At 40.9% G+C, this 27,436-nt stretch overlaps 1 protein-coding gene across 1 annotated transcript; it reads right to left on the reverse strand.

The window, feature by feature from the left end:
- Positions 1–2,483: 2,483 nt before the first annotated feature.
- LOC109468269 (DNA topoisomerase 2-binding protein 1-like) lies at positions 2,484–25,816 on the reverse strand. Its single transcript, XM_019766525.1, has 22 exons — positions 25,683–25,816; positions 25,040–25,152; positions 24,370–24,502; positions 22,703–22,923; positions 21,426–21,580; positions 20,821–20,978; positions 19,496–19,918; positions 18,584–18,838; positions 17,735–17,957; positions 16,276–16,498; positions 15,545–15,604; positions 14,798–14,894; positions 14,283–14,424; positions 13,182–13,786; positions 11,371–11,520; positions 9,948–10,097; positions 8,965–9,117; positions 7,952–8,089; positions 6,923–7,141; positions 5,698–6,156; positions 4,140–4,340; positions 2,484–3,053 (listed from the first exon to the last, which is right to left on the reverse strand). The coding sequence occupies exons 1-22, from the start codon at positions 25,788–25,790 to the stop codon at positions 2,535–2,537; spliced, it is 4,905 nt and encodes a 1,634-aa protein (XP_019622084.1). The 5' UTR covers positions 25,791–25,816; the 3' UTR covers positions 2,484–2,534.
- Between the last annotated feature and the right edge of the window lie 1,620 nt (positions 25,817–27,436).

The raw sequence follows: 27,436 nt of genomic DNA on the forward strand, positions 1-27,436 counted from the left end.
TTTTTTCCCTAAAATCAGGCGAAAATTAATACGCGCGCTGATGTCATCCATAAAAATTACTTGCTGTGGCCTTATTGAAACGACCTTTTTCTTCCCATCTGAGAAGTTTTTCCGGCGGGGTTCCCACAATGTGTCCCTACGCATCAGGAGGTCTCTAACATGAAGCAAACCTCTTCCTTTGCTGAACAAAATATTGGAATTTGGCCAAACAATTTATCGGAGTGAGGCCACAGCAAGAAATTTTTATGGATGACATGAGCGCACGCATTAATTGTCGCCTGTATTTAGAAAAAAAATAAAACAAGAAATTTTGTTGCCTTCTGACAGTGGTCAACATGCCGAAAATGGGCAAAGATGTCTGTTGCCATGCCGGAAGGTGGATGACAGATAACGGTGAAGAGAGGAGACAAGAAAGGCTCTGATTTAATGTTTTGTTTCTTTCTTTGATGCAGTGATATGTGATGCTGGCTGTGTATATGTGATGTTCCTACTGAATCAAAACCATTTATACAATGATTGAGTCAAAATTTTACATTGTAGGGACCTTTCTTTTTCGGCCCGCCTTGTTTTTTTTCGCCTGCTCGCATTAGATTTCGAGTCTGCGGAGGATGTCATCTATAAAATTGACTTGCTGTGGCCTAATGATTCAAAATGGTACTCTCCAAGCAGAGGTTGAGACTTCGGCTTTTTATGACGTGTTTTTAGGCATTTTCATCGGGTTTTCGTTTTAGTACTGGTATCATTTTCTTTAATACGCTAGCCCAACTTCGGGTAGCAAATGGTAACTCTAATTGCCTGGCAAATGAATATTGTCTTCAGTTGCCAATAAGATATCCTGTCTTTGCTGCAGCTACTGGCAAATCTTCTTGGGGATTAGCCCGACTTATAGTCTCCAAACGTCTTTCCTACTAGGTGAGCAAAAAAGTGGAATTCGGCCAAATGCGGTGAAGAGGGGCAATATGATCCAATGGCTGCTCTTTTTGGTTGTGTATTTTCCTTATCTAATACTAGTACGTCGTACTTTGATGCGTTGTATACATGTATAGAAAGAACGTTAGTAATTAGAATAGTAGAAAAATACGTTATTAATGTGTATACGTGTAATAAATCGAGTTGTGCAGATTAACTTTAACAACATTCGTATATATCACATTCCTGGATGAGTAAGCTTCATACATATACTTTTATACAAGACCCAGGCTATAAACACGTATGGATTTTGGTACAAGGCCAACCCGAAATGATTTACAGCTGCAGCATCACACTGTGACACACAGTAGCAGGAAAATAGCCCACAGTAGTACTCTCCAAGCAGAGGTTGTGGGGGAAAATTGTGACCTTCTTATCATATGCCCCACTAGCGCTCTCCTCAACAAAGCGGAGGGCGGATAAAAAACTTGGCATATGATACACAATGTATGAAAGCCACATTTTCATCCCTTGCATGCAAAACCTGATTTAAAAAAATGTATACTGACACTAAACTTACATCCAGTACACTGAAATAGCTAGTTGACATGAATGCAATAAAAAACACAAAAGCAAATATTGAATTTGAGCCTTTATTTGTAATCCATGTTAAAATTCTATAAATGTTACAAAATGTAGAAAGAGCTTGTTAAATTTCAACAGACAGATAACTATGTATGAATTCCTTGGCGATGGATAAAGAGTGATCAAGTACAAGAAGAGATGACTAAAAGATAACTATACAATCATGTAATTTGCAGATGACAGCGTACAGAAAATAGTGCAATAATTTACACACATTTTGGGAACAATTTCAAGAAATAGTTGACCGAAAATGGATGTTAAAAAAGATCCTTCCTTGTCCATCACTTCAATATTTTCTTATTATTACTATGAGATTATTATTAAAACTACAATATAGCAAACACACAGTTACAACATGTTTGGTCCAATCAAACAAATTGCATAAAATGATCATCGTCTTTACATACATTGTAAATCTCTTTGAACTGTGTTGGTCACCATAGTAAAATAGTACTTTCTATTGATGTAATGGCAGCTATAACATCAGGTAGAAGGTAACACTGTACATGAGGCAAAATGCAACACTGGCCACAATAACCAGGTAGAAAACTGTCAACCTTCTGGCCAAAAAAACCCCAACCAAAATATTTCTCTCACATAATATGTACTCTCTTCGTGGCCATCTTTCATTTTGTTACTGAGCCTTTTGCATTCTTTTTGTATTCTTTTTGCTATAAGTTTTTGGCCCCAAATGGATCACGTGCAACACCAATACTCTATATAGTAAAGACTCATTCCTCAACCTAATCGACATCTCGCACAGGCAGTCATCCCTCAGTAAGACATCTGGAGCCACATACTAGTAGTTCTTGTTTAGAACTTTTATTCAGCTGATCAGCCTTTTACACCATAAAAGTTCTAAGGAACTATTCGGCTTCAGATGTCATCCTGCGTGTGCGAGATGTCGATTAGCTTGAGGAATGAATCCGCTCTACTATATACATCACCAACACTCTACTTTAATACAGCAAATCTTGGAATTACAGTCTTTTGCTTCGTTTTCCATCGAGTCCACTCGTAGAGCTGGCCTTCCTCTTCCTAGGGGTCTCTGCCCCAGTCATGTAAGGGAGGGCTTCACTGATGACAAAGTTCTGTGGCTTTGGAATCGGATCTTGCATGAGGTAATCTGCGATGTACTCTGATTTAAGGCACCAGACCCCAGCCTGCACCAGGGCTTGTATGTCCAGCGACGGGTCCACCCCCTTGCCTTTGATTTCGATGAAGGCGTGCGTCACTTCGTGGACGTTCGCGTGCGGAGGCCGCGTGCTCAGCACCCTCGCCCCGCCGGACTCCAGGAGCCGTTTGAACCCCGAGGCGCGTGATTGGTCCACGTGGAGGAGGACGGCCCAGTTCTGGAAGGCATTGATGTCGGGGTCGTTGTTCTGTACGCGCAGGTCGGCGAGGTTCTGTCTCCAGCGCCGCGCGGCGAGGGCCAGCCGTGCCACGTTCTCAGGCAGGCCGCTGACGTCTGTAGCAGTGCCCCACTCATGGGGATCCTCCTGTTTACAGACATAACACGCTCTTGTCAGGTTGGAATGGGAGTCAAGAAAAGGCTTACAGCTAGCCTCTACCAGGCTTCAGAAGTGCCTGGAGAGAGTAGAAATTGGCCAAATAGACAGATAACATGCCAGGGTGTGGCAAACTGTACTCCTTTAGCAGACCAACTCTCCTGGCATGTTATCTATTTGGCCAATTTCTACTCTTTCCAGCCACTTGTACACTCTAAGTCATACTTAACCCTTGTCCTGCTGGCATTCCTGGCACAATATTTTTCAATTATTTCATGTTTTAATTAGATCATAGACCCCTAAATTTTTTTGCCCCGCAGTGGCATAGTTACTTCCGCATTCATTGCGCGTTTTGCTGCGGTGTAAAGTGTTGCACGAGAAATACCCCCAAACCGTACCTATACAGGGTGCTATATAGACGGTACTGTATGTGCCGCGCGACATATGTTGCGCACAGCAGGACAAGGGTTAATGACTGACGAACATGATCACATAAGGTAACACCTAACAAGGGAAACTTAAGGAGTAAATGGTGTAAAGGCTACAACAGTGTCTTCATCCAGTATTGGCTTACAGGTAGATTGAGATTCACTGATTGTAGAAGGAGGTCCAATGTGTACACAGGTTCATACATGTACTAGTACTGTATAAAGTTCAATGTACTACATTGAATAATGTATTCATATTGAACCTATGGTATTGTAGGAGACACATGTACAATCTGTACCTCGGGCCTTTGCTTGAAGTACATGTACAATGGACACTGGAACAAGACTTTCTACAATGAATAGCAAAGTGTTGTATTCAGAACCACTTGTTTGATGGTTTGATGACTGTCTGCCATTTTCATCAAGGCAATTATGACTGGTGAAGCTACAGTGTAGGTGTTACTGTTAACAATGCTTCAGTGCAAAGCAAACCAGTCATACTTGCCCAGATGATGATGCTGCATGACAGACAGTCATCAAAATGTTGGCCCTTGTTAAACTTAAACAAGACTTAATGGTTGCTATTTGATTATTCACCAACCTGATGATATTATTCAAAGATTTTCAACATCCTTGAAATGCCCCTTACCTCTACAAATGCCTTGGCCTCCCTGCATGCCTCCATGTAAGACCTGTGTAGGATCCACCTCCCCATGGCCAGGGCAGACAGGTACTTCTCGTTCCTGTTGGGGTTCCCGACAACGATGTGGGTACAGCGGGGGTCAAAGGTTTGCTTGTCGATGACCTCACCTCCCAGCTCCTCTATCAGACCACTGTAGTCCATCTTCTCCTGGAGGTCAGAGGTTGAAGGTTACAGGTCAGGTAAGGTCATACACATAGCCTTTGAATATGGAATGCACATAGGGAATTATATCTGTATAAAAATGCTTTTAAAAATGCCATTGCAGTTCCAGAACACACTGCTTGGGGGGCAAAACTTTTGTCTCTTCTCACCCTACACAAGAGCTATTTACCATCCAAAATTTGTAACTCTGTGATCACCAGATTTTTGGAAGTCCACTGCAGCATCATAAGAAGCAGCTAGGGGGTTCAAAACCTAACAAGAGTTCAGAGATCTCATACCTCCATGAAATATGGGCTTGCTTTGTCATACATTTCAACATGCCCTCGTTAATTATGCAAGTGACCTCCACATTAACATAATATATGCATAGTGGTGTTAACCTTTAAGTAACTTACACATGTCACAAGGTATAAAAGTCCCATCATTTGCCAATAAGGAGTCACAGAATTTTCACATTAATTATGCAAATTAAGTCATCATTTGCATAATTGGTATCTGTTGATGTTCCGCCTGCCACAGATTAAGTAGATTACATGTATAAAAGTACTATTACATAAAACACTGTAATTATAGCATTTCCTCATTAATTATGCAAATTAAGTCCTCATTTGCATAATTTGCATCTAATTATGTACAACTCTCTCTCAGCTACCTACACACCAAAAATGATGAAAATACGTTGTTCCTATCTGGACTTATTGGCTTTTAAACATTTCACCAGAAAGTGCCCTGCAGTTCCAGAACAAGCTGCTAGGGGGACCAAACTCACACCACTTATTCCTGACAGGAAAAGCTATCTGTCACCAAAAAGTCAAGACCATAGCTTGTTCAGGACAAAAGATACAAAAACCGGAAGTTCTGCTGCAGTACCAAGGTCATCCGCCAGGAGGCCCATATTTGACCTTGACCTTTGTCTTCCCAAGACTTACCAGCATACCAAATATCATCGCAATCCATAAAAGCGTTCTGAAGTTATGCTGACCACAAAGTTGCGGAAACACAGACAGACAGACAGACACACACACACACACACAGACACACAGACAGACAGACATACAGGCAGACACGCCAAAAACAATACCTCCATTTTTCATGGAGGTAATAATTTCTTCAACAGCTGAAGACCTAACCACATACCAAAATTCAAGGCAATCCATTCATAGTTCCTTTCAAGAGTTATCATGCTAAACCACATACACAGATACATATAAACATACAAATACACACATCACATACAAATGCTTCAAAAGAAAACATAACCTTCTTAGCAAAGGTAATAAAAACATTTCTAAGGGCTTGATCAATTCAGATATAGTAACTAAGTAAATATCAAGACCCTTACCTGAGGAGTCATCCCTGACATTTGGAAGATATAAACTTGCTTCTGTACTTCCTCCTCCTCCTCACCCTCCGCCCTAGCTATGGTTGTCGGGTGTGGCACAGCTGGGTTTACGAAGGGGAACGCAATGGAGGGACCCTCCGGGGTGGGCGTGGGCTCATCCTCCCCAAAACTCCTATCTGCTCCCTGATTGGGTGAGGTGGATGAGGCCCTGTTATTGGCTGATGGGAGTCTCATCTGACCTGGTCCTTGTTCCTGATTGGTTGATTCTCCTGACATTCTGGTGAGGAAGTCTTGTCCATCCTGTGCGAGTTCCTCCATCTCCTGTGTGGGACTGGCTCTGTATCTGAGCTGCTCTGCGATTCGTTCCCTCTCCTGTCTGCCCGTTGGATCGTCCCAGGTGATCTGGATGCTCTGAGAGGCTTCGGTGAAGTTCTCTGGACACTTTGCTGAGTTCTTAGCCTGGTGAAAATGACACAAACAGAAACAGGGCTCATAATCATTTTTTTCTGCATACCTGCACCGGTGTAGGGAATATTGAAAATTACCTGCACCTGAGACAAGTTTTACCTGCACTGATCAGAATTTAGGAAGTATGGATCATAAAAACTGTTTACCAACTGTAGCCATTATTCGGAGATAGTAACAGTCAATGCAGCAAATAAAAATCCACATACACCAACATTTGTATATAAAACCCTCGTACATGGACCAGTGCAGGTTACAATGTAGGTGCAGGTAGACATACAAATGTAACCTGCACAGCTCCAATTTTATAAGGTGCATATGCACCCAATATTTTGAGCCCTGAGAAAGTAACCTTTCCAATATGGGCCGAGATAATATCAATAAGGTAAACAAATTTTACATTTTGCTTGAAGTATAGTAAAGATCTCGGATAACTTCTACACATGCACATGTACATGTACAAATCCCTATTAATCTGTATCTGCTGGTATAACTGCCCTTCGGAGTAACACAAGATTTGCAGGCACGCGGCGCGGTGGCAGCTAGCTATATCACACCGAACGACTTGTTACACTCAATCTTTGCACATTTGATTGCAGGAGTTGTTTAAAGTTTTCTTGTCAAAAGTGATCACAAGCTGTGCATTTCTCGATTGAAACAAGTGCGAAACCTGTGCATTTCCTGTTAAATCGTGTTCATTTCTCTTGTAAAATGCAGTTAAGCAGCAGGGAGAATAGCTAGTTGTTATGTTTCAACCAACCTGTTCTTGATCCTTGCTGTCGGCCTTGGAAGTCTGTGAAGGCGCCCGTGTCCTACTGCGTGTGGAGAAGCGTTTGGCGCTGTCATCAGACGCAGACGGCGTTCCCGTGGAGTCGTTGAGACGTTTGGTTCTCCTGCGGCTGCTGCGTGTGACCCGCGTTGCAGACATGATCTCCTCAAACTGACGCTGGAAGTCTTCTCTCATCTCCAGGGTCCCACCCTAAAATGTTACAAGTAAAAATCAATATCTACACAAAGTTTAAACAAGTTTTGAATTTCATGCTTATAATAAAACCTTTGAAGAGACATAGTCATCAGTTTTTAAAAATTTTCCTTCAAGCCCTTATACATGTGACCATGTACAATCATGTATTTCTAGAACTATCTAATAAAGATTGTCTGCAACAGGTTTCAATACAAAAAATTTGAGCTTAGAACTTGTCAATATCCAGTTCTTGACAATTTGTTGCTGTTGTCTCTGTGCATGTGTAATGTCTATATTGTCTTGCTAGACATACATGTAGCCCTTGCTGCAGGGATTCACTTGGTGCAAAAAACATGGACTTGACAAAGACGAGTTGAACAGTAAAAAATTTGGGTGGATCCATTCTTTTTGTGTTGAAAATTACAGTTCAAAGAATCAAACCTGTTGCAGAATTTTTTTTTTGAATTTTCAAGCTAGAGCCCCTGTCACAAATTCACGAATTTGGCCTCCCGAACGCCAGTTTTAAAATTTAAAACATTCATAAGTCAAGTCATACATGACTTGTAGTTGGCTGGTTTTTGACCTTAAGTCAGCAAAAAACCTGCCAACCGTCTTGGAGTAAGTCAGCAGTGTTCTGAGCGCGTTAATCAAATTTGGCTCAAATTCAACACCAATCTGTTTTGATTCATGTACGAAAGGTAGACATGGCCTAAATCTGGTCAGAGTGTTCCCGAACACCAGCCGACATGTTCGGCTGGTGTTCCGGAACAAATTTGTGGAAAGTTTGTGAATGTATGACAGGGACTTAAGAAATGTCCCTCTGACCTGTTCCATGTGTGTCCTGTCCTGTTCCCTGTCCTCCTCCCCCTCAGTACTGTCCTGGTTCTCCTGCTGTTCAGAGTCTTTCCTACGGGAGGAACTACGGGTGGATCTGGCAGGGGTCTTCGACACAACCGCTTGGGACTGGAGGAGGGAACATAGAAATTTTCAGAAAACTCTCTATGAAGAAAGAACAAAGGTGCTTCTACACTTAATGGAAAGAGTAGGGGTCCATCATGGTGTGAGTGGTTCAAATCTTACAGTCTAGTCTTAGACAGCTTGTATTTACTGAACAAGACTGGTGTGTTACACTTCAAAGCATTTTATTCTTGTTCTGCAAAACACAAAAAGCTGCAATGCAATCAGTACACAACATTTTCTTTGTTAACTCCCACCAGATGAATATGATAGAGAGTCATCGAAACCTCAGCTTTTGTTAAACATTGGTTGTGAATAAAGAACTTTGCTATACACTTAAAATAGTTATAATTTTGTATGACACAGACCTTGCTAACTCATGAATACCCTCATTTTGTGATTGTACAATGAAGTTATGTATACTGGGCCCCCGTTTTCCAGCCAGCGTCTGTCTTTCCATCATTTGACAGAATTTTGCCACTCATGACGGACAAAAGTTCTTCTCAATCCTTCATTTTTCACAGACAACAATCCTCTTAAAAGGGTATGGAAAGATATATTAAAAATTGGTGTGTTAAGATACATGAAGGAGAAAAGATTGAAAGAGATGTCATTAAACAATTAAACAACGTAATGACCTATACAACTTCGTCAAGGTATAATAATTTTTGTAAATATTTCAATTCACTGAGCTTAAGTGTTTAATCTGTTGATTCAGACATGATTGCAACTTAATGACCTTAATGACTATTAATGACCTTACTATGGATGATTTATGTTGTAAACATATGTTGTGAAATTCAGCCTTGAAATGTACATCACAGCTGCCAGTTTTGCTGTTGTTGATACAAACAAACCAATAAACAAACCAAAACCCTCACCAGACTGAGTTTGGGGTTGTATGTGTGAGGGAACAGTGTCTCGTCCACCCTGGCCTCCTGCTCCTCACACACCTGCAGCCAATGAGGAGACACGATGGTCTTCCCCTGAGACCGCGCTGTCCGGAACTCCTTGGTGGTGTCATTGGCACGACCCTGTGGGACACAGACAGAATAATTATTCGATAAAAGTTTTATGAGATATAACTTTAATTTGTATTTTACTATTACCAGTGATTGTTTTATATGTTTTGGAATGTGTGGAGCATGGCATCAGTTGAATTTGCTGCCTTGTGCTCTCTGAGTATTTCTGTTGAAACTTGAATTGAGAAAGAAAAAAGTTTTTAAAAACCATTGCCATTATTTCTTTTTTATACTTCACGGATACACATGATGTATTAACAGTCTGAATGCAGCAAATAAAAATCCACATATGCATACACCTAAATGTATGGAACCTTAAATGTAAAAATACCCAGTACCAGTGCATTTTAGGTACAGGTAGACATGAGAAATACCTGCACAGCTCCAATTTTACCTGCACTAACCTGCATATACCCAGTACATGGGCCAGTGCAGGTTAGGTGCAGGTAGACATCAGAAATACCTGCACAGCTCCAATTTTTCCTACACTAACCTGCATATACCCAGTACATGGACCAGTGCAGGTTAGGTGCAGGTAGACATCAGAAATACCTGCACAGCTCCAATTTTACCTGCACTAACTAACCTGCATATACCCAGTACATGGGCCAGTGCAGGTTAGGTGCAGGTAGACATCAGAAATACCTGCACAGCTCCAATTTTACCTGCACTAACCTGCTGCATTTGCAGGTGGTACATTTTGTATTTTGAGCCTTTTGTATGTCAAAGGCACATGAAACAGTATGAGAAATACACCATGTAGTGAGTGAGTTGTTTTAAATGTCTTTGGGATAACTTTATCACATTTTCTCTCCCAAAAAACAAGACCAGAATCAGCCCACCTGGAAGATGAAGTGCGTGACGCTCTCGTCGTACGTCCACCTGTAGTCAGCGCCCAGTGAGCAGGCCAGGTCGTTATAGTCACTCTGCTGCTTACTCAGCTTCTTACTCACATAGATCACTACTCCTGCCAACGGGCGGGGAGGGGAGGGCTGGGGACAGATGGGGGATCAGGTACTGTTAGTGCTGCATACCTAAACCCACAGTTAGGTTCAGGTCCGGATTCAAGTCCAGAGGTTTAGGTTCAGTTCTGGACTTTAATACCTAAAACCATGGCATATACGTAAATTGCATGATGGCAACCTTGCAATGTTGTCTGGGTGAAACTTTGGCCACATAACATGGAGGCCGGTACTTGACGATGCCCAATGGCAATGTTTTCTTCATTTTGCAGCAAAGAGTTTGCAATCTATGGAAGGTTTTAGGTGATTTGGAAAGAAAAGGGGTATGTGAAATGGTCTTTTATGGTAATAAGTCCGGACTTGGTTCTTGACTTTTAGTTTTTTTTTTTGGACTTGAACCTAAACATTCTTATATTACAAGTCCAGATCCAAGTTCAGTGAACCGGTACGCAGCACTATGTACTGTGAATCACTTTATGTTCGCGGTAGCAAAAGTTTCCTCCAAGTCTGAGAAAAATGGATATGTTTGCAGAAGTTCAATGTACTTAAAAGACTATGGTGCAAGTGCTAGCTTACAACTTCAAGCTATTCCTCTGTGACATGTACTTAACCCATTGGTTATCCCAGTTAGTTATGTAACGTTACATGTACAATAAAGATCTTCATTCATTCATAAAAAGAACTGCAATGTATACGTTCCCAGAGTCAGCGAGTGGATCATACTTTTGACAAAAGTTGGTGAGATTGCCCGAAAATTTATGGTGAGTTCCTTTCTTGTGTTGGAGCAAAGTTTGAGCAAACACTATAACTATAGATTCTACCAAAACAGATGAGCTTTCATTCGAACCCCTAAGATTTAGGGTATAAAATTTTCTTCTTACACAACCAGTAAAGGTTCTCACCTGCTTACGTTTCGATGTCTGTCAGACACCTTCCTCAGAGCTTCTGACTGGAGTTCTGCAACTCGCTGCTATTTATTGCCAAAGTAGGTGGCGCTTCTGGATAAGGAAGTCAATCCCAGTGATGAACCGGGACAAGGGGGGATACAAGCTCAGCCACGTTTGGGATTGCATTCTTGCTGCAAAAGCGCCACCTACTTTGGCCTTAAATACATTTGTAGCGGCGAGTTGCAGAACTCCAGTCAGAAGCTCTGAGGAAGGTGTCTGATAGACATCGAAATGTAAGCAGGTGAGAACCTTTACTGGTTGTGTAAGAAGAAAATTCTATACCCTATGTATCTTCCAACCTGATGAAATTATTTACGGAACCCCTAAGACTGTTCATAATCATATGCATATGTTACCTCCTTAGTAAAAACCTCTTCCTCCTCTTCTTGTTCCTCCTCTTCCTGCTCTCCTTGTGGAATCCCCGGCCCCAGGCCAGACTGCTGTCCTTCCTTACTGAAGTTAGACAGAGCTTTCTCCAGGTTCTGCTGGAGAAGGGCATCTAGAGGCTGGAGACATTGTGAAATAGTTAATTTTACTCATATTTATTACATCATCTATTAAGTTTTGTATTAGGTACACGCCACTACACGGCCCATGAAATTACCTAAGGCCACACCAATTTAATTTGTCGATTCTCGGATTCTTTCAGAAAAAATACTAGAGTTCCCCGATCTCATACCTTCGCCAAATGATGTTAATCTTTATGACTGACAAATTATAGATTAGATTATTCCCCCCTGATTTAAGAAATAGGAACCTAATTTTCATGAATTATATCATTTTATAATAATCTCAACCAAAAAACAGTCTTATATTAACAATTCTTATATTAACAATGCATTCTAGCATTTCCTAATAAATTATGCAAATGAGGTCCTGATTTGAATAAATTATGTTTAATGATGTTCACCTCAATTTAACTTTCAAATACCACAAGTATGAAATTCCAGGCAGTTATCATTACATAATTATAAAATTTTCTCATTAATTATGCAAATTAAGTCATCATTAACATAATCAATATCTTCCTGTGTTTCGTCAATTACCAATGTTACAAGCTTTAATTGTCCTATTATTGAATGCAGCTGATTTATAGAATTTCTCCATAAATTATGCAAATTACATCAATATTTGCATAATTGTCACATAATTATATCAAGCATCACGTAAGCTACCTACATACCAAAAATCACGACGATCCGTGAACCGGTTCTTGAGTTATCCCCTTTTGAATATTTTCAAGAATTTATCCCTGCAGTTCCAGAGCAAGCCGCTAGGGGGCCTAAACTCACGTCACTTCTTCCCCAGCACAAGAGCTACCTACCATCTAAATTTCATCACCATAGCATGTCTACATCATGAGATATCAAAACCGGAAGTTCAGCTGCAGTACCATAACAAGCCGCTAGGGGGTCCAAAATCTAATCATTTTGAGGTCTCATCAAGACCTACCCACCTACCAAGTATCAAGACAATCCATCAAGGCCTTCTTAAGTTATCGTGTTGACAGACACACACACACACACATACACGAACGCCCCTGAAAACATAACCTTCTTGGCGAAGGTAATGAAACAAAAATGTCTAGGCATCCTATTATAGCCCCAAATGCTACGACAGGAACCATGAAGTTAACACAAAAGGCTGGGTTAATATTTAAACAATGAATTAAGAACTTTTAATGAGCATATTTGAGTTGATCCAGAACCAGAATCTTTTTTTTTTTTTGCAAATCAGAAAAAAATGAAGTAAATCCGAGAACCAACAAATCAAATTGGTCTGGCCTAAAATTGATGTAGAATTTACTAGAAATACACGAGATACCTAAAAATACACCTACAAAATGTATATCCTACCAATGAATATCTGCCATATCTACTGGATAAATATTCTTAACTTAGTGGAGACTTTATAAACAAAATTTTGGAATATTTATAAACAAAATTGGACTATTTATAAATAAAATCTGTACTATTCACAGTAGAGACTTTATTGTGTGCACATGTAAAGGGCAAAATTCTTAAGTTTTTATTCAAATACAACAGTCTTAATATCACATTCCAACAATGGGCATCATTTACAAAGCATACTAACACAGCACAGTCTCAGCCACAGAGGCAGCAGTACATGCACACCACCTAGCAGGTCATGACAAAACTGCACCTACCACACTGGACCTCCTGGCCCTCTTCCTCTGCCCCTGGTTCCCCACCACAGCCGGAGACTGCAGGGCATCAAAGGCATCCTGCATGTCAAAGGAAGGCTTGAACACCACTCCTTTACTCAAGAACTTGCTTGGGGTGTCTATCTTCACCTGTGACTGCTGAAGCTCGGTCAGTCTCTTGTTTTTCTTAACCGAAGGAAGCTCTTTGCTAAGTACGGGCGTCTTGTTCTTGGCTACAAACGGCTCCTTGCTCAAGACTGGTGCCTTGTTCTTCGGTATCACTTGTGGTGCACTGGTATCTTTTCTACTATCCTGTTCTTTAGAGATTTGGGTCTCAGATGACTTCTGAGCAGTAGTCTTTGTATTGCAAGTCCTATCGTCCTTTTCCAATGGAGATTTTACTTGTTTTTCTGCAGGAGGGCTTTTGTTCTGTACTGAAGTAGAAGGCACAGGGGGTTGCTGTTTGGGCACAGTAGAGGTTCTGCGGTCTTCTTGTCTGTTCTCCTTGTTTCCTGGGCTTTCTTTACTCGGTCCGGGGGTTTCGGATGGCGTCACATCTAATTTTGTTTCTTTGGGTCTGGATTCATGGTGTTCAGCCTTGGTTATTTCTAGAATGTAAAATAGGATGAGAAATAGGACGAGTGAAAGGAAATCTAATCAGGATTTTCCAAGATTGCAAGAAGGGACAATCAGCCAAGCATTTTTTTCCATCCTTGTATATTACATGTATCTTTGTCTTTGGAAGACTTGGTGGTACAAGACATTGGTAATTCGATCCCTGCTTTCCTTGCTCTGATATCTTCTTCTGTTCCTTTCCATCTCTTTCATCAATAAACTGAAGTCAGTGCTAAATCAATGGGCTATATCAAAAGATATGAAACTAGAAAAAATACAAATACAGCATATTTCACTCCATCTCCCTCCCCATTTCAAAATTCTCCATTTCCTGTCAGGTCATTTGACTGAGTTGAATCCAATGACAAAATGACAGGAAGCAGCCAGGAAGGACAAGAAACACCATGAAAAACAGTACATTTCATCCATACATATACCATATGGTATGGAATGAAATATTTAAAAAAAAGCTGCTGCAAAGTGACTTACTATCTGGTTTGTCCTGTGCAGGCTCCTGAGGTTGCTGTATGTTACTGACCAGGAATCTTTCCTCTGACACCTTCTTCCCAGTTCTGCCACACTCAAATATCCAGTCAGACGTCACTGCAGGGAGCTTCCACTTTTTCGCTGCCTGGGGGGGAGCAACAATAATGACATTGTGAATTTTTAGTGTATACTAAAAGAACTAACACTTTAAACTTGTAATCTCAATAAAATCCTTTGCTCCATGTACTGGGTTCATATGCAGTGTACGAAAAGTCATGGACAATAATATATAATGGATTTTCCTTCTCTGCATTGACTTTTACCACCTTCAAAGTATGAAAGAATGGCAATGGTTTTTGAACAGTTTTTAGTATGTTTTGTTACTTACTTCCTAAATTTTTATATGGGTGGTGCAGGTAAAATTTGTCTGGTGCAGGTCATGTTCAGCATTTCGAGCCCTGTACATTTACCTGCATATACTGCTACAGTGTATATCATTAATAAGTGCTTACATGTACCTGGTACTTGGAGCCCTCAGGTGTTTTACAGAGCAGGTGAGTGCTGGCTTGCAGGTTCTTACTGGGCTGGGCCTTCTTCACAAAGAACTCCTGACAGCTACAGGAAACAGCAACAGATATCAGGTCATTTTGTGTTCTCATCTTTCAAATTTCTTACTGCTTGTTACAGTAACATAAGACATTTTTATCCTTTTAAAACTGCTGTCATGTTCACCTCCGCAGAAGGAAAATAAATAATTTTTGCTGTTTTTTCTTCTTCTCCAAACAAATAAGGTGAATGACCTGGACCAGATGGCTGTCACCATAGTAACATTGTAGTAAACACCTTGTGGTGTTGGATTACATTATGTAGCAAGTAGTGGGGCAGAGTTGGACTTGAGTCACCAAAATGTACAAGTACACAAATGTGTGATGTGTTTGGTAAGAATGAATTAGAATAGACTATATGAAGGTAAACATTATGTGCTCGCTTTACAAATGTTACCTTTTTAGTTGTACCTATGTGTTCCGTTGCAATTAAAGTTTGGGCATGAGTTTCCAAAGAAAGTTTGGGTTGAAAATTATGGATGTCATCTTCCACTAACATTTTCATGGACAATTCTTGTATACATTGGGACAGCCATTCTTAGACTAACAAACTTTACGCAATGCAAAGAAGGCACACCTGTGTCATTCCAATGTACATGTACATGCACATGTATGTTTGCAATTGTAACAATATTGTTGTAGAAAGATTAAAAAACTCACCAGGCTCCCAGCTCCTCTGCAAGCCCAGACAGAAATTCTCTTTCAACTCCTGCATATTGACTGGAAGAAATGAAGTTCTAAGTAAGTTGGAGTGTAGTTTTTTTTTTCTTTTTTCATATGCATAGATGTACAGCAATCCCTCCAATAAAAATAATACTCTGACACTTAGATGCCAAGAATATCCTGTATACTATTATACAATAATATTAATATGTAGAATAATACCTACAAAATATTTGGATGCAAAACAAAATGGGTACACAGCTCCAATTTTGGGTGCACTAAGGTGCACATGCACCCAATATTTTGAGCCCTGACAAGCATTGAATTTTGATGGAAAGACTTCATGTAAAAATACAAAATGTATGTAAGGAGTAAGTTGATTATAAAGATCATAATGTGCCCTTTGAAAGACGAAATGCTGTTTAAGCACCAGTCTTGTTGGAGCATCATTCAGCACCAAGGACAGGAACACCCGCCTCAGAAATGTGTCTTAACTCTCAAAGGAACAATATAGTCTGCCTAAAATCACTCCCACTCTTTTTATTCCCCAATATTCCTTTTCCATCTTTTTATGTAAAGCTACGGGAATACATAATTCATAATGGCAAAATAATGTATCAAAATTCACTACACTCAATCTCTAATACAAACTCAGTTCTGTGCCTAGAAGAGGTCTCTTAGTAATCTTATTTAAAACACACAACAACAACAACAAACATGATGTTTACCTGAGAGAGAGCACACAGCCGACCAGAGGCATACAGTCAGGTTTGAATGTGAGGGGTGTGAATAAGGGGTTATGTTCAGGACTGAGCAGGGTCTCCTGTTCCAGACACACGTTGAGCCAGCAGTCTGTCACTATCTCCTCCGCTGAGATGCCCTCAGGAAACCCCAGTACAGGAACTACTGCGTAGTTAGGCACGGCTCTGGAGCCCGACTTCACTACAGATCCTACACAGAAAGAAATATTTTTATATTTTTTATGACGATTTACCACATTTGTGGAAGGATTGACATAACAGGTGTTTATCACCTCTTCAAAGATGTCAACCCCGAGGCCAGACAGTAAGGTTTGAACCGCTCACACCAGGAAGGTCCCTTACTCTTTTCGAGTAAGTGTGGTAGGTTCTTTAACATGCGTGGGGTGTGGCTCTCCCAAACCCGGGACCTCCATTTAACGTCCTATCCGAGGGACGTCCCTAACCGAAGCTAGGTACTCATTTACACCTGAGTGAAGTGAGAGAAAAGTCGTGTAAAGTGCCTTTCCCAAGGGCACAAGGTCGATGACAAGGCGGGGTTCGAACCCACGACCTCTGGGGTGTGAGCCGAACGCGCTACCGATTGCGCCACACGACCTCACACGACCACACAATGAGAAAGAAACTTTACTCATCATCATTGACACTCCTTATTAAGAGGACAAACTTAGTTTTCAGACTCGTTTGTCTTTCATTGCTGAAAAAAGTTCATGTCCTTCTAAATAAGTTTCTGTTATGTTTTTTCAAGTTGATAGAACATACGTATATATTATTTAGGTTTGACCAAGAAAATGCAAAACGAATCTTAAAATTATTACTTGATTAACAGTAACACAAATCTGTAAATACATCATGTATTTGTAACAATTCTTTTTTTTTCTTTGTGTGTTTTTCTACTGTTGTTTACCTTGTCTGCAGACTCTTCAAAATAATTCTGTACTATTATAAAGATGTTAGTTTATTTTTCATAAATGGAAAACTGCCTTGTGGCATATCATAACGTTTTGTAACAACATACATTTCTTTATAAGACTTTAAAACAACATACAGTGTATGTTGACTGACCTTGACCTCTTTCCTCATGATACTAAAAATGTATTTTAACTATAAGTTATAGTTATTTTAAGGTAGACATTATACCTTTTTTTCTACTTTGTTTGTTTGTTTGTTACTTTATAGTATAAACTGGAAAAAAGGTATAATGTTTACCTTTGCATGGTCTGCACTGTAAACTTACTCAACCACATTCATAAATAATATTATATATAATGGTGCCAGGAGTCTGCTATAAATTACAACATGATGTAACCCAACACCAGTTACCATGGTGACAGACCTCTGGTTCAGGTCATTGACCTTATCTGTTTTGAGAAGAGGACGAAACAGAGCAAAAACAATGTATTCCTTTGGTAAGGAAACAAAAGCTCACCTCCATTTTCTCCCACCAGTTCGGCTAGGGTGGCTGTCTGCTGTTCTGTGAAGGAGTAGAAGGAGAAGAGTTTTCCCTGGAACACCCCTCCCCCTCCCTCCTCCTCCATCTCTGTCTCACAGTCTCCATCCATCGCCACAGTAACATCATTATCATCCTCCTCCTCCTCATCCTCAGGCCTCTTCTCCTCCAGCTTCATGAAAACTACCTCATCTTCCTCCTCCTAGGTAGGGATTAAAAAAAAACTTAGTATGCCTGTGGATGATTGATTGTCAGAGAGATATCACAGTACATGTACTGTATATGTACAGTCCAAATTAATTATAGAATGCGGTATATGTGCACAGGTGGTCATTATAGACAGGATTGAGAGGAAAAACTATCTACATTATAAGGGACTACCAAGCTACGCCACAACTTACCTCTAAGCAAATAAGAAAGTTTAAGGTCTCCGTTTAGATTACAAGTACATGTATAATGTAACGATTCACATATCTTAATGATGCATACTGTACGTCTTATGTAACATTTTGTACTTGAAACCTGTTTTTGGGGATTTTAAAGTTGCTTCCTTTGCAAATTATTAATGTGCTGTGTAAAATACCTACATCAATGTATAATTCAGACCATTGATTGTCTGCCAAATGCTAAAACAGTTTTTTTCTACTTTTTTGAGCAAAAAACAGTCACATTGGCCGATTGGGCAGGTGGTCCTTAAGTTATTTACACTAGTGCACTAAACAACAATGATGTTGAGACTTGACGTACATGTCATCATTAAAAGTAATTGTAATCAATTACTGGCTAAAATGCAGCTTCCTAAAATCATACTATAGCCAATTTTCAAACCTCTTCTGTTGGTTCTTGTCTCTCCTCTGGTGCTTCAATGGTCGTGTTGTCTTCTTCCTCCTCTGCACCTGCCAGATACTGACTCATGATGTCGTCTTCCGCAGGTTCTTCTTCTTCCATCTGAGTCGAGTCTTCGTCTTCAGGCTCCTTGGGAGGAGGCGGGAGTTTTTCTGGCTTCTCCGTTTTCTTGGGTTGAACAGGGGAGGTGGGGTCCAGAGGGGGGAGCTCCAGACAGTAGAATGGCTCTTCTGGAACCTGATTCAAGGTTCAAAAATGTATTATGAAGCAAGTTTAAATTGTCATTTCCAACACAAGAACTTGGACTTACCAAAATTTTGGACTGTACAACTCAAGTCTTTGTCAAGGAATAAGCAATCCATTGCATCTGTGATGTCATGTTATGCAGATAACACACGTGACTCAGTAAGCAGTGGATCATAGGTTGTGGGAAGTCTGTGGCGCCCCCCATCTTTGTTGAGGGATGGTTGTAATGCCCTGATTTACATTTGTAGATAGACTTTTTAATACCAAAGGCTTATGGCAACCTGTGATCCACTGTTCACTGAGTCACGTGTGTCATCTACATACCGTGACAGAAGCGTTAAATTGCTCATTTCTTGACAAAGACTGGATTTATGCAGTAGTTACCATACTTTGCACCTTGTACAATTGTTGTGCAATAAAGTTTGTCATTAATGGCTCACGATAATGAAAACAACCATATAATTTCAAGAGTCATACAATCTAGTAACAAGTGGCGTTGGGTGGCGTAGTGGTAGAGCATTCGACTATAAAATGGGGAGACCCGGGTTCGATCCCCAGTTGTACCCGAGACATGTTTGGACAAAAATAAACAAAAATTTAATGATTTCAAATGAAAAAATATTATGAAAACCACATGTCAAAAGTCACCTGCTTTCCCGCCTTGACGCACTCCACCAACCACTTTGCTGACACCACGTGTGGCCTGAGGTTTTCCGCGCTCAGCGTCTGTGCGATCTGTTCGTCAGGACCGCCCATGACTACGTGCGAGACCTTCTCGTTCAGCTGGTTAAACCTCATGCCGCCGCCCGCGTTCACGATCTTTCGGAGTTTTTCCAGTCTTGCTCCGGTGAAGCCGCTCAGGAATATCGTACAACCGTCTAGGAACATTCCCGCGTCAATGTTAGAGACGTCCACGGTGTCAAGATCGTCAGCTAGCAACGTGACGTCGTGGTCTCGTGTTGAGAGGCGCGTGGCATTGAGGTTGGTGTCGTTCACGTGGGACATGTTGTTGGAGGCTGTGGATATGGTACTGATGTCTGCTATACAGCTGAGGCGTGGGGCCTTCTTCTCCTGAAACATTCAAGGATAAGGCCACACCAATTTAATTTATTGGTTCTCGGTTTCACCTCCATTTTTTTCTTATTTTTTTACTTAATTTTCTTATTTGCAGAAAAAAAAGAGTCTGGTTCTGAATCAACACAAATATGCTCATATTTTGCCCCCAACAGTTGAGGAAAGTCTTTTTCTCCCTAGTTGTTACAGTTTTTCCATCTATAAATGCAGTGGTTTGATTCAAAGTTCAAAATTTATGGTTTAAATATCAACATAGCCTTTGACAGTTTTGTGTTGACTTCATGGCTCCTATTGTAGCATTAATTTTGGTGCTAAAATAGGATGCCTGGACCTTTTTTGTCATTTTCATTTTTTTTTTCACCCTGTCACTTCATATTTTTTCTGAAAAGATCTGAGAACCAACAAATTAAATTGGTGTGGGCTAAGATTGTGTAAAGCACAGGGCATACATTTATAGCTACCGGTAGTTATTTGATCTATAAATCATTTAACGAACCGACAAACCAATAAACTAATAATGAAATTGTATTGTCACCATTTTACAAACTTGGCTTGCCAAATCACAACTGCAAAATATTAGCAATTGTAGTTGGCAAGCTACAAGAATACAGGATAAGTATTTGTAGTCCCTATACCAAGGTTCTCACCAAACTTTTTTCACAGCATAGGGGTCAGGTGCATTGTACAAAGGACAATTTTTTTTCTGTGATACAAACCATGCATTGAGTTTTTTTTTTTAATTGAAGGGTCATAAGATAAGAAATACCCCTACCCCAATGGTTGAAAGACAGTGAAGAGGGCTAAACCACAGTGTAGGGGTCCAAATCACAGCATAGAGGGCCCCTACGCTCAAACAGACCAGTGAGAACTATGGATTAACTCACAACAGTCCCTCCTACCTGTGAAGGTGTAGATGTCTTGTTGTCCTCTGTGTTGTTTGTCCTGTCCAGTCTGTACAGGTTCTCATCCTGACACACCCCTGCCTCCAGACTCTCATAGAACCACCTGGTCGTCACACAGTGCAGCTTCCACTTCCGCGCAAACTCATACTTAGCACCTGTCAATCATTCATATATACAGAATGATTTTCTTGCCACAAGACCGGTTAGCTCTTACATGATGTACAATGTACATTTCTTATGTTGTTCAAGAAATCTTTTCTTCTGGTCAGGATTTTTGCTTGCTACAAGAACAGATAGTTGAGACTTGTTTAAAAATCACCTTTTCTGGTGTACAAATTTTTAGCTAGTTCAAGAAATCTTTTCTTGTAGACAGATGTTAAATATTGAAGGTAGAGATCGTTCGTATAAGAACTCGAACTCCTTATCATAAGAACAATATTCTTAAAGTCTTGGTTCATTAACTGTAAGAAAAAAAATAGGAACAATGTGGGTTTCTTGAATTTTCTTGAAATGAGGATTCTTGTCCAAAGAATAATATTCTTGCTGACCAAAAATTTTCTTTGCACAAAAAAAAAGCCCTTGAATGAATGAGTTTTGTTTACCTTTAGGTTCCTTAGCGACCAGGTGAGTGCACTCCTTCATGCGGAGTTCTCCTGAGTACCTCCCTCCATACTGCTCCACCTGTGTCCTGATCTCCTGTCTGTCCACACTGTCCAGTCCTGTCACACACACCACTATACCCTGGAACACTGGACACCTACATGGACACAATGTCATGGTCAAACATCATGCACTGTCCAGTCCTGTCACACACACCACTATACCCTGGAACACTGGACACCTACATGGACACAACAAACACATGGTCAAACATCACACTGTCCAGTCCTGTCACACACACCACTATACCCTGGAACACTGGACACCTACATGGACACAACAAACACATGGTCAAACATCACACTGTCCAGTCCTGTCACACACACCACGATACCCTGGAACACTGGACACCTACATGGACACAACAAACACATGGTCAAACATCACACTGTCCAGTCCTGTCACACACACCACGATACCCTGGAACACTGGACACCTACATGGACACAACAAACACATGGTCAAACATCACACTGTCCAGTCCTGTCACACACACCACTAAACCCTGGAACACTGGACATCTATAGTACATGTACAGGGGCAGAACAACCAAGTGTTTAGGGTTGAACTTGAAGGTTCTGGGTTCATATTCCTGGCAGGCCCCAGTGATGTGCCTAAAAGAAAGGCACTTTTCACCTATTTCCTTACTTGACTCAAAATGAGTATCTATACATTTTGTGTATGTTGCTTCAGTTAGGGATGTCCTCTTGGATATGATGTGAAGGGGAGGTCCTGTGTATCAGGACCATAATAATACCTCAAGCATGTTAGAAGTTTCACATATTTTATAAGTTTAGGTTTGGGCAAGTATTTGTACAAAACAATGCTGAAAGTGATTTTAATACAAAACATAATAAAGAGGGACTTGCCCTTATGTCAAAAATTAAGGAGAGCAAAGGCTAATGGCCAATTACTTTCCTGTGGTCATAAGATACATGTACATGTACTGCATGTAGGGGCAGACAAAAACGATCCACAATTTCTCAGATTCAATCACAAGTATATGTACATGTACATGTACAGCATGCAAAATACCTGGTTGCCCAGTTGCCCCGGGTAACCAAATTTTACTCCTTTTAACCCAGATAGCCCAGTGTACTACCTGAATTCTAAGAATGCCCCTCCCCCCTCCCACGAAATCATGCCCACTTGGCTTGCACCACTCTAGCCTGAAAATAGGATTTCAAAGTCAAACCTTAGACAAGAAAAACCAACTCACTTGTAGTCCTGAAACTCCTCATCTGTGGCATCAATGTGGCGAGTTTTACCCTGTTCCCAGCAGGCCCTTATCCACTCAGGGAGCATGATGGGTTTTCCCAGCTTCACGGCAACGTGGTACTTTTTTGAGCCGACCTCCCCGGCGACCAGATGTGTTACCATGCCGGTGAAGGCCTTGACAACATGGCCTCCCATCAACTGGACCAGCTCATGGATTGTGTCCTGAAATTGTATAAACAGTATAATTAGCCCTTGAGACTGTTCCTATATTAGGAGCATATGGGTGACCCGGCTGAAGGTCGTATAGCTAGATAAAAGCAGAGATAAAAGACACAAAAGTTCAATGCAGTGATGTAGAGACTCTCCATGAGGCCCATTTTCGACCCCACAATGGTAATGTGCCTAACAAAAATGAAGAACATCCATTTACATATACTCGAGTTATCCTGTTAACAATAAAATGACAAACACAAAAGGTCCACTGCAGTGATGTAGGGACTGCAAATGAGGTCCATTTTTGAACTTAACATTGGTCTCCCCACCGGTAACCTGCCTGCCAAAAATAATGAACATCGAATCATGCCTTCAAGAGTTATGCCACATAGTTTCTCACATTATAGCAAAGTGATTTTGCTGGTGAAATCTTTTTAAAAGTCAAACGGAACTGGTGATGAGTCAATGGCATGCAGAATGATCTAAAATAAAAAGGCTTAGGAAAAAATGTTACTAGTATGTTTCCTGTTTCCCGACTGACCCTAGAAAAAACTGACGACCCTTAGGGGCACTTTAGACTGACGACGGTTCAATAGTCGTACGAATGTTTATCGTCAAGATGTTGCCGGCGACGGTATTTTACCACCGTCTAAACACTATCAAAATAGTCGCACGACGGTAATCCTCGAATCGTCGTCACTACCACCTCGGACTCTATCGTGCGATCCTTCAGCGGGGGGTCCGAGGAGGATTTTCCACCGTCTAAAGTGAACCGTCGCCGGCGAAGGAAGTGGGAGGTCATTGGCCTTATGCAAATAAGCCTGCAAGCGTTATTTCATGTCCAAGCACATCGCCTGTATCATTAAATGTCGTCAAACCAAAGACTATATATCGTCATACGTGTCTAGTACAATCCCCCGCCACCAATCGCTACTTCTCTAGTACGAACCGATCCGCCGATCCACATTTCCCGGCCAATGTAGCCAGGCCGACGGCAGCACCGAACGCCGGGTTCAAACCCGGGTATAGCCCCGCTCGGTACATGTGCCATATACCCCTTCTTTGCTGGGCACAAACTCGGCGTCTCATCAACAGGACAACGAGTTAAAAGCAGAATAAAAACAATCTGCTGCAGCATGCCGAAAAAGGGGTTCTCTCGCCATTTTGAATTGGCGCGCGGCGTGCCATCCTGCGCTGCGGGTGTCCGCCACACTTTCTGGTCATGTGTCTAAAGTCAGCCGTCGCCCACAACGATTGTCGTGCGATCGTATACCGTCGTCAGTCTAAAGTCGGCCTAAGCCTTTTATTGTGTGACCCCCTGCAAGGGACATAAATTACATAAAAATACCTACCTACCGACCCTAACTTTTTCAGCACTGGAAGAGGAACATTTCTTATCCTAAGGCCTAAAGGTTATAGCAAAGAGGAAGGATTAAAAACGCAGTTAGGGCCTACCCTTTCTTTTTTGACCATACTAGAACAGCTGATGACCACATTCCTCATGGCAATGTTGTAGATGGGATAGTCAGCCTTGGGGATGGCTTTACCCAGCTTCATACAGGACAGGACACACTGGGGGCCTACAATCCTGGAACAGATAAAGCATTTGCAGTATACTATCATGATAAAACATCTTTGATTTGATAAATCAATTGTGGAGTGTATGCAGTATTATCACATTTAAGTTAGATGACAGTCATATTTTCACAGCACACATGGGACTAAATAGTATTCAATGGGCATGTACATGTACGACAATTATATCATAATATTATCAATAAACTTTTATTATTATTGTTGAATTACATTTGTTGAAGACATGACTGGTACAGCCAGGAACACAAAGCAATAATTTTAAATCTTAAATTTAAAATCAGGATAGGGGTTCAATAGTGTCTGTATAGTAATATTGTTTTGGAGCTTTTGTGCTTACTACTGACTTCATGATATACATATGTACCAGGGTACATGTGCTAGTACATGTGCTAGCTCATGAATTTTTCAAATTGCATGTACATGTAAAATATTTGCCAAAATGCAACTTCATCGTATATTTGCAAAAAAGTACTTCCAAATTGCAGAACAATATTGTGACATTCTGCCATAACAGATGATTTATCCTTACCTGCACTTCAATGCCTTCAGATGTTGGTACACCTCACCCTCGAACGGATCACAGACCACCAGAGCGTTTTTCTGTGCCTTGGAAATCTCCAGTGCGGCCGGACCGTTGATGACCTGCAGTGGTAGAAATACTTTTTTTTTTCAGTGTTCTGCAGTATTAGACTTTTTTTATTAGACAGAATGTCAACATTTTAAATACTGGCACTTTCTGAAAATCAACACTTTGACCTAAACACATATACATGTATAAAGAATGCATGTTGTCATAAATTTTGCAAATACAGTAATATTTAAAAATACATGCAAAATTACTATATCATTCATAATTATTGACAGTACTAAATACAAAAGCTCTTACAAAGTTAAAAATATTAGCTGACACCACAAAAAAGGTTGTAGCTAGGGTCACCACTCTCTCACCAGTTTTTTTGAGTTGGTCGGGAAATAGGCCTTAACACAAAGGTTCTTTCAAGAACTTTTACAGTATTGTACATAATACAGTATTGTTTAAAAACAATACTGTATTATGGTGACACCATTGAAACCCCTAGCCATATATTTTCAGTCTACAAAATTGCAGGTAGCTTAATTTTTTTCTGAAATGTTGAAAATGTCTGTGTGAAATGCATGTGTGTATTTCTGACCTGTGAGGGGAGCTTTGCAGTGGTCCTGATGGCTTCCTCTGCACGCTGCATCTGGTTCTGATCCTCTCCCTCCAGCAGGACAAACTGGACTACAAACTCCCCCGCCATTCTGTAATATTTTCTTTAAGATTTCTCAGGAACGAAGAAAGAAAAGAATTTGAGGCTTAGTCCTTTGAATACATCCATCTCCCTGGCTCTTCCTGAATACCAGGCAGTGCAAAGCCCCATTATGTTCTAGCCAGCCTAAATTCTTTTGCCATCATCTTAATACATGTATTGTTGAACACCTCTTGCCAAAAAATTATGTTGACATTTTTGACCCTCTACATATTTCCTGCATTTTGAGGGGAAAATTTTCTCTTCTCAGCTCTCGGTTTCCAGAGCTGAACGGCTAATTCCAGAGCTGAAGCCGCTTCAGCACTGGAATTCCAATGCTGAGAAAGTCTCAGCTCTGGATTTCAAGTGCTGAGTACCACTTTAGCCGTGGCGACTCTTGATTCGGGCTTACATTGCATTACCCTCAGACAAGAGTCGTGGAAAGATCCATTGGTAGAACTGCACATTTCCCGTTGGCTGCACGAAGCTCCGTTTTTGACCCGGTTTTTTGCTGTCCCGAGCTTCCCTACAATATAACTCCACAATTGGCCGGGTTGCCGATGTTTAGATCAGCCTAAATATTCCACAGCGCAACAGAAAAGTAGTAAAATAGCTAGTCGGCACAAGTTGGCCGCCATCTTGGATATAGTCGGGAATATCCGCTACCGCCGTCGGGAACGCTCGGTAGCCTTTCCGGTTATAATCGGAGAGCTTTCGGTCGCGCTTCGGTAATCGTGACGCTACTGAGCGTTCCCGACGGCGGTAGCGGACATTCCCGACTATATCCAAGATGGCGGCCAACTTGTGCCGACTAGCTATTTTACTACTTTTCTGTCGCGCTGTGGAATATTTAGGCTGATCTAAACATCGGCAACCCGGCCAATTGTGGAGTTATATTGTAGGGAAGCTCGGGACAGCAAAAAACCGGGTCAAAAACGGAGCATCGTGCAGCCAACGGGAAATGTGCAGTTCTGCCAATGGATCTTTCCACGACTCTTGTCTGAGGGTAATGCAATGTAAGCCCGAATCAAGAGTCGCCACGGCTAAGTACCACTTCAGCTCTGGTGTTCCAGTGCTGAGAAAGGAGCTCGAGGGCATCACTTTTGTACAGTATATTTGCTAAACTTAGTTAAACAAAATCCCTTTCTACATCTTTAGATGACGATTTTTGTCTATCAAGGATGTTTTTGGTACTCCCCGTCTGGTTTGTTTATAATAATTTACTATTAAAAGCTCCAACAGTTTAGTTATTCATGGCCCTAATTCCCTCCCATTAATTGTTTATCATGTAGGATTTTTAGAAAAAAAATTGCGATTAAAAATTCGTAGGTACACGTAGCTTACAACCTGTATGTTTCAACAGAACAGCAGCAACAACAGAAAATAATTTTTCAGGTCACAATGTGCCCCCCTCCCCATCTATTGAAAAACATGAACGGGCACGTTCAAACGTTCTTGAATTCCATCCATAAGATGCCATCCGTAACCCTTATTATGATCAAACACGTTGGTGTTACTGTACGATAGTTCCTGAGTGAGCTTTAGAATGAGAACATACCTAAAACTGCAAAATCAGACGATGTTTTCCCAAATTCCCTCCAGAAAATCCCGCCATTTACTTTTCAAAGGCGGCCATCTTGTCACAGTGCATGCTGGGA

The sequence above is a fragment of the Branchiostoma belcheri genome, unplaced genomic scaffold, assembly GCF_001625305.1.
Source record: "Branchiostoma belcheri isolate BF01 breed outbred unplaced genomic scaffold, Haploidv18h27 scaffold198, whole genome shotgun sequence".
Taxonomy (NCBI): domain Eukaryota; kingdom Metazoa; phylum Chordata; class Leptocardii; order Amphioxiformes; family Branchiostomatidae; genus Branchiostoma; species Branchiostoma belcheri.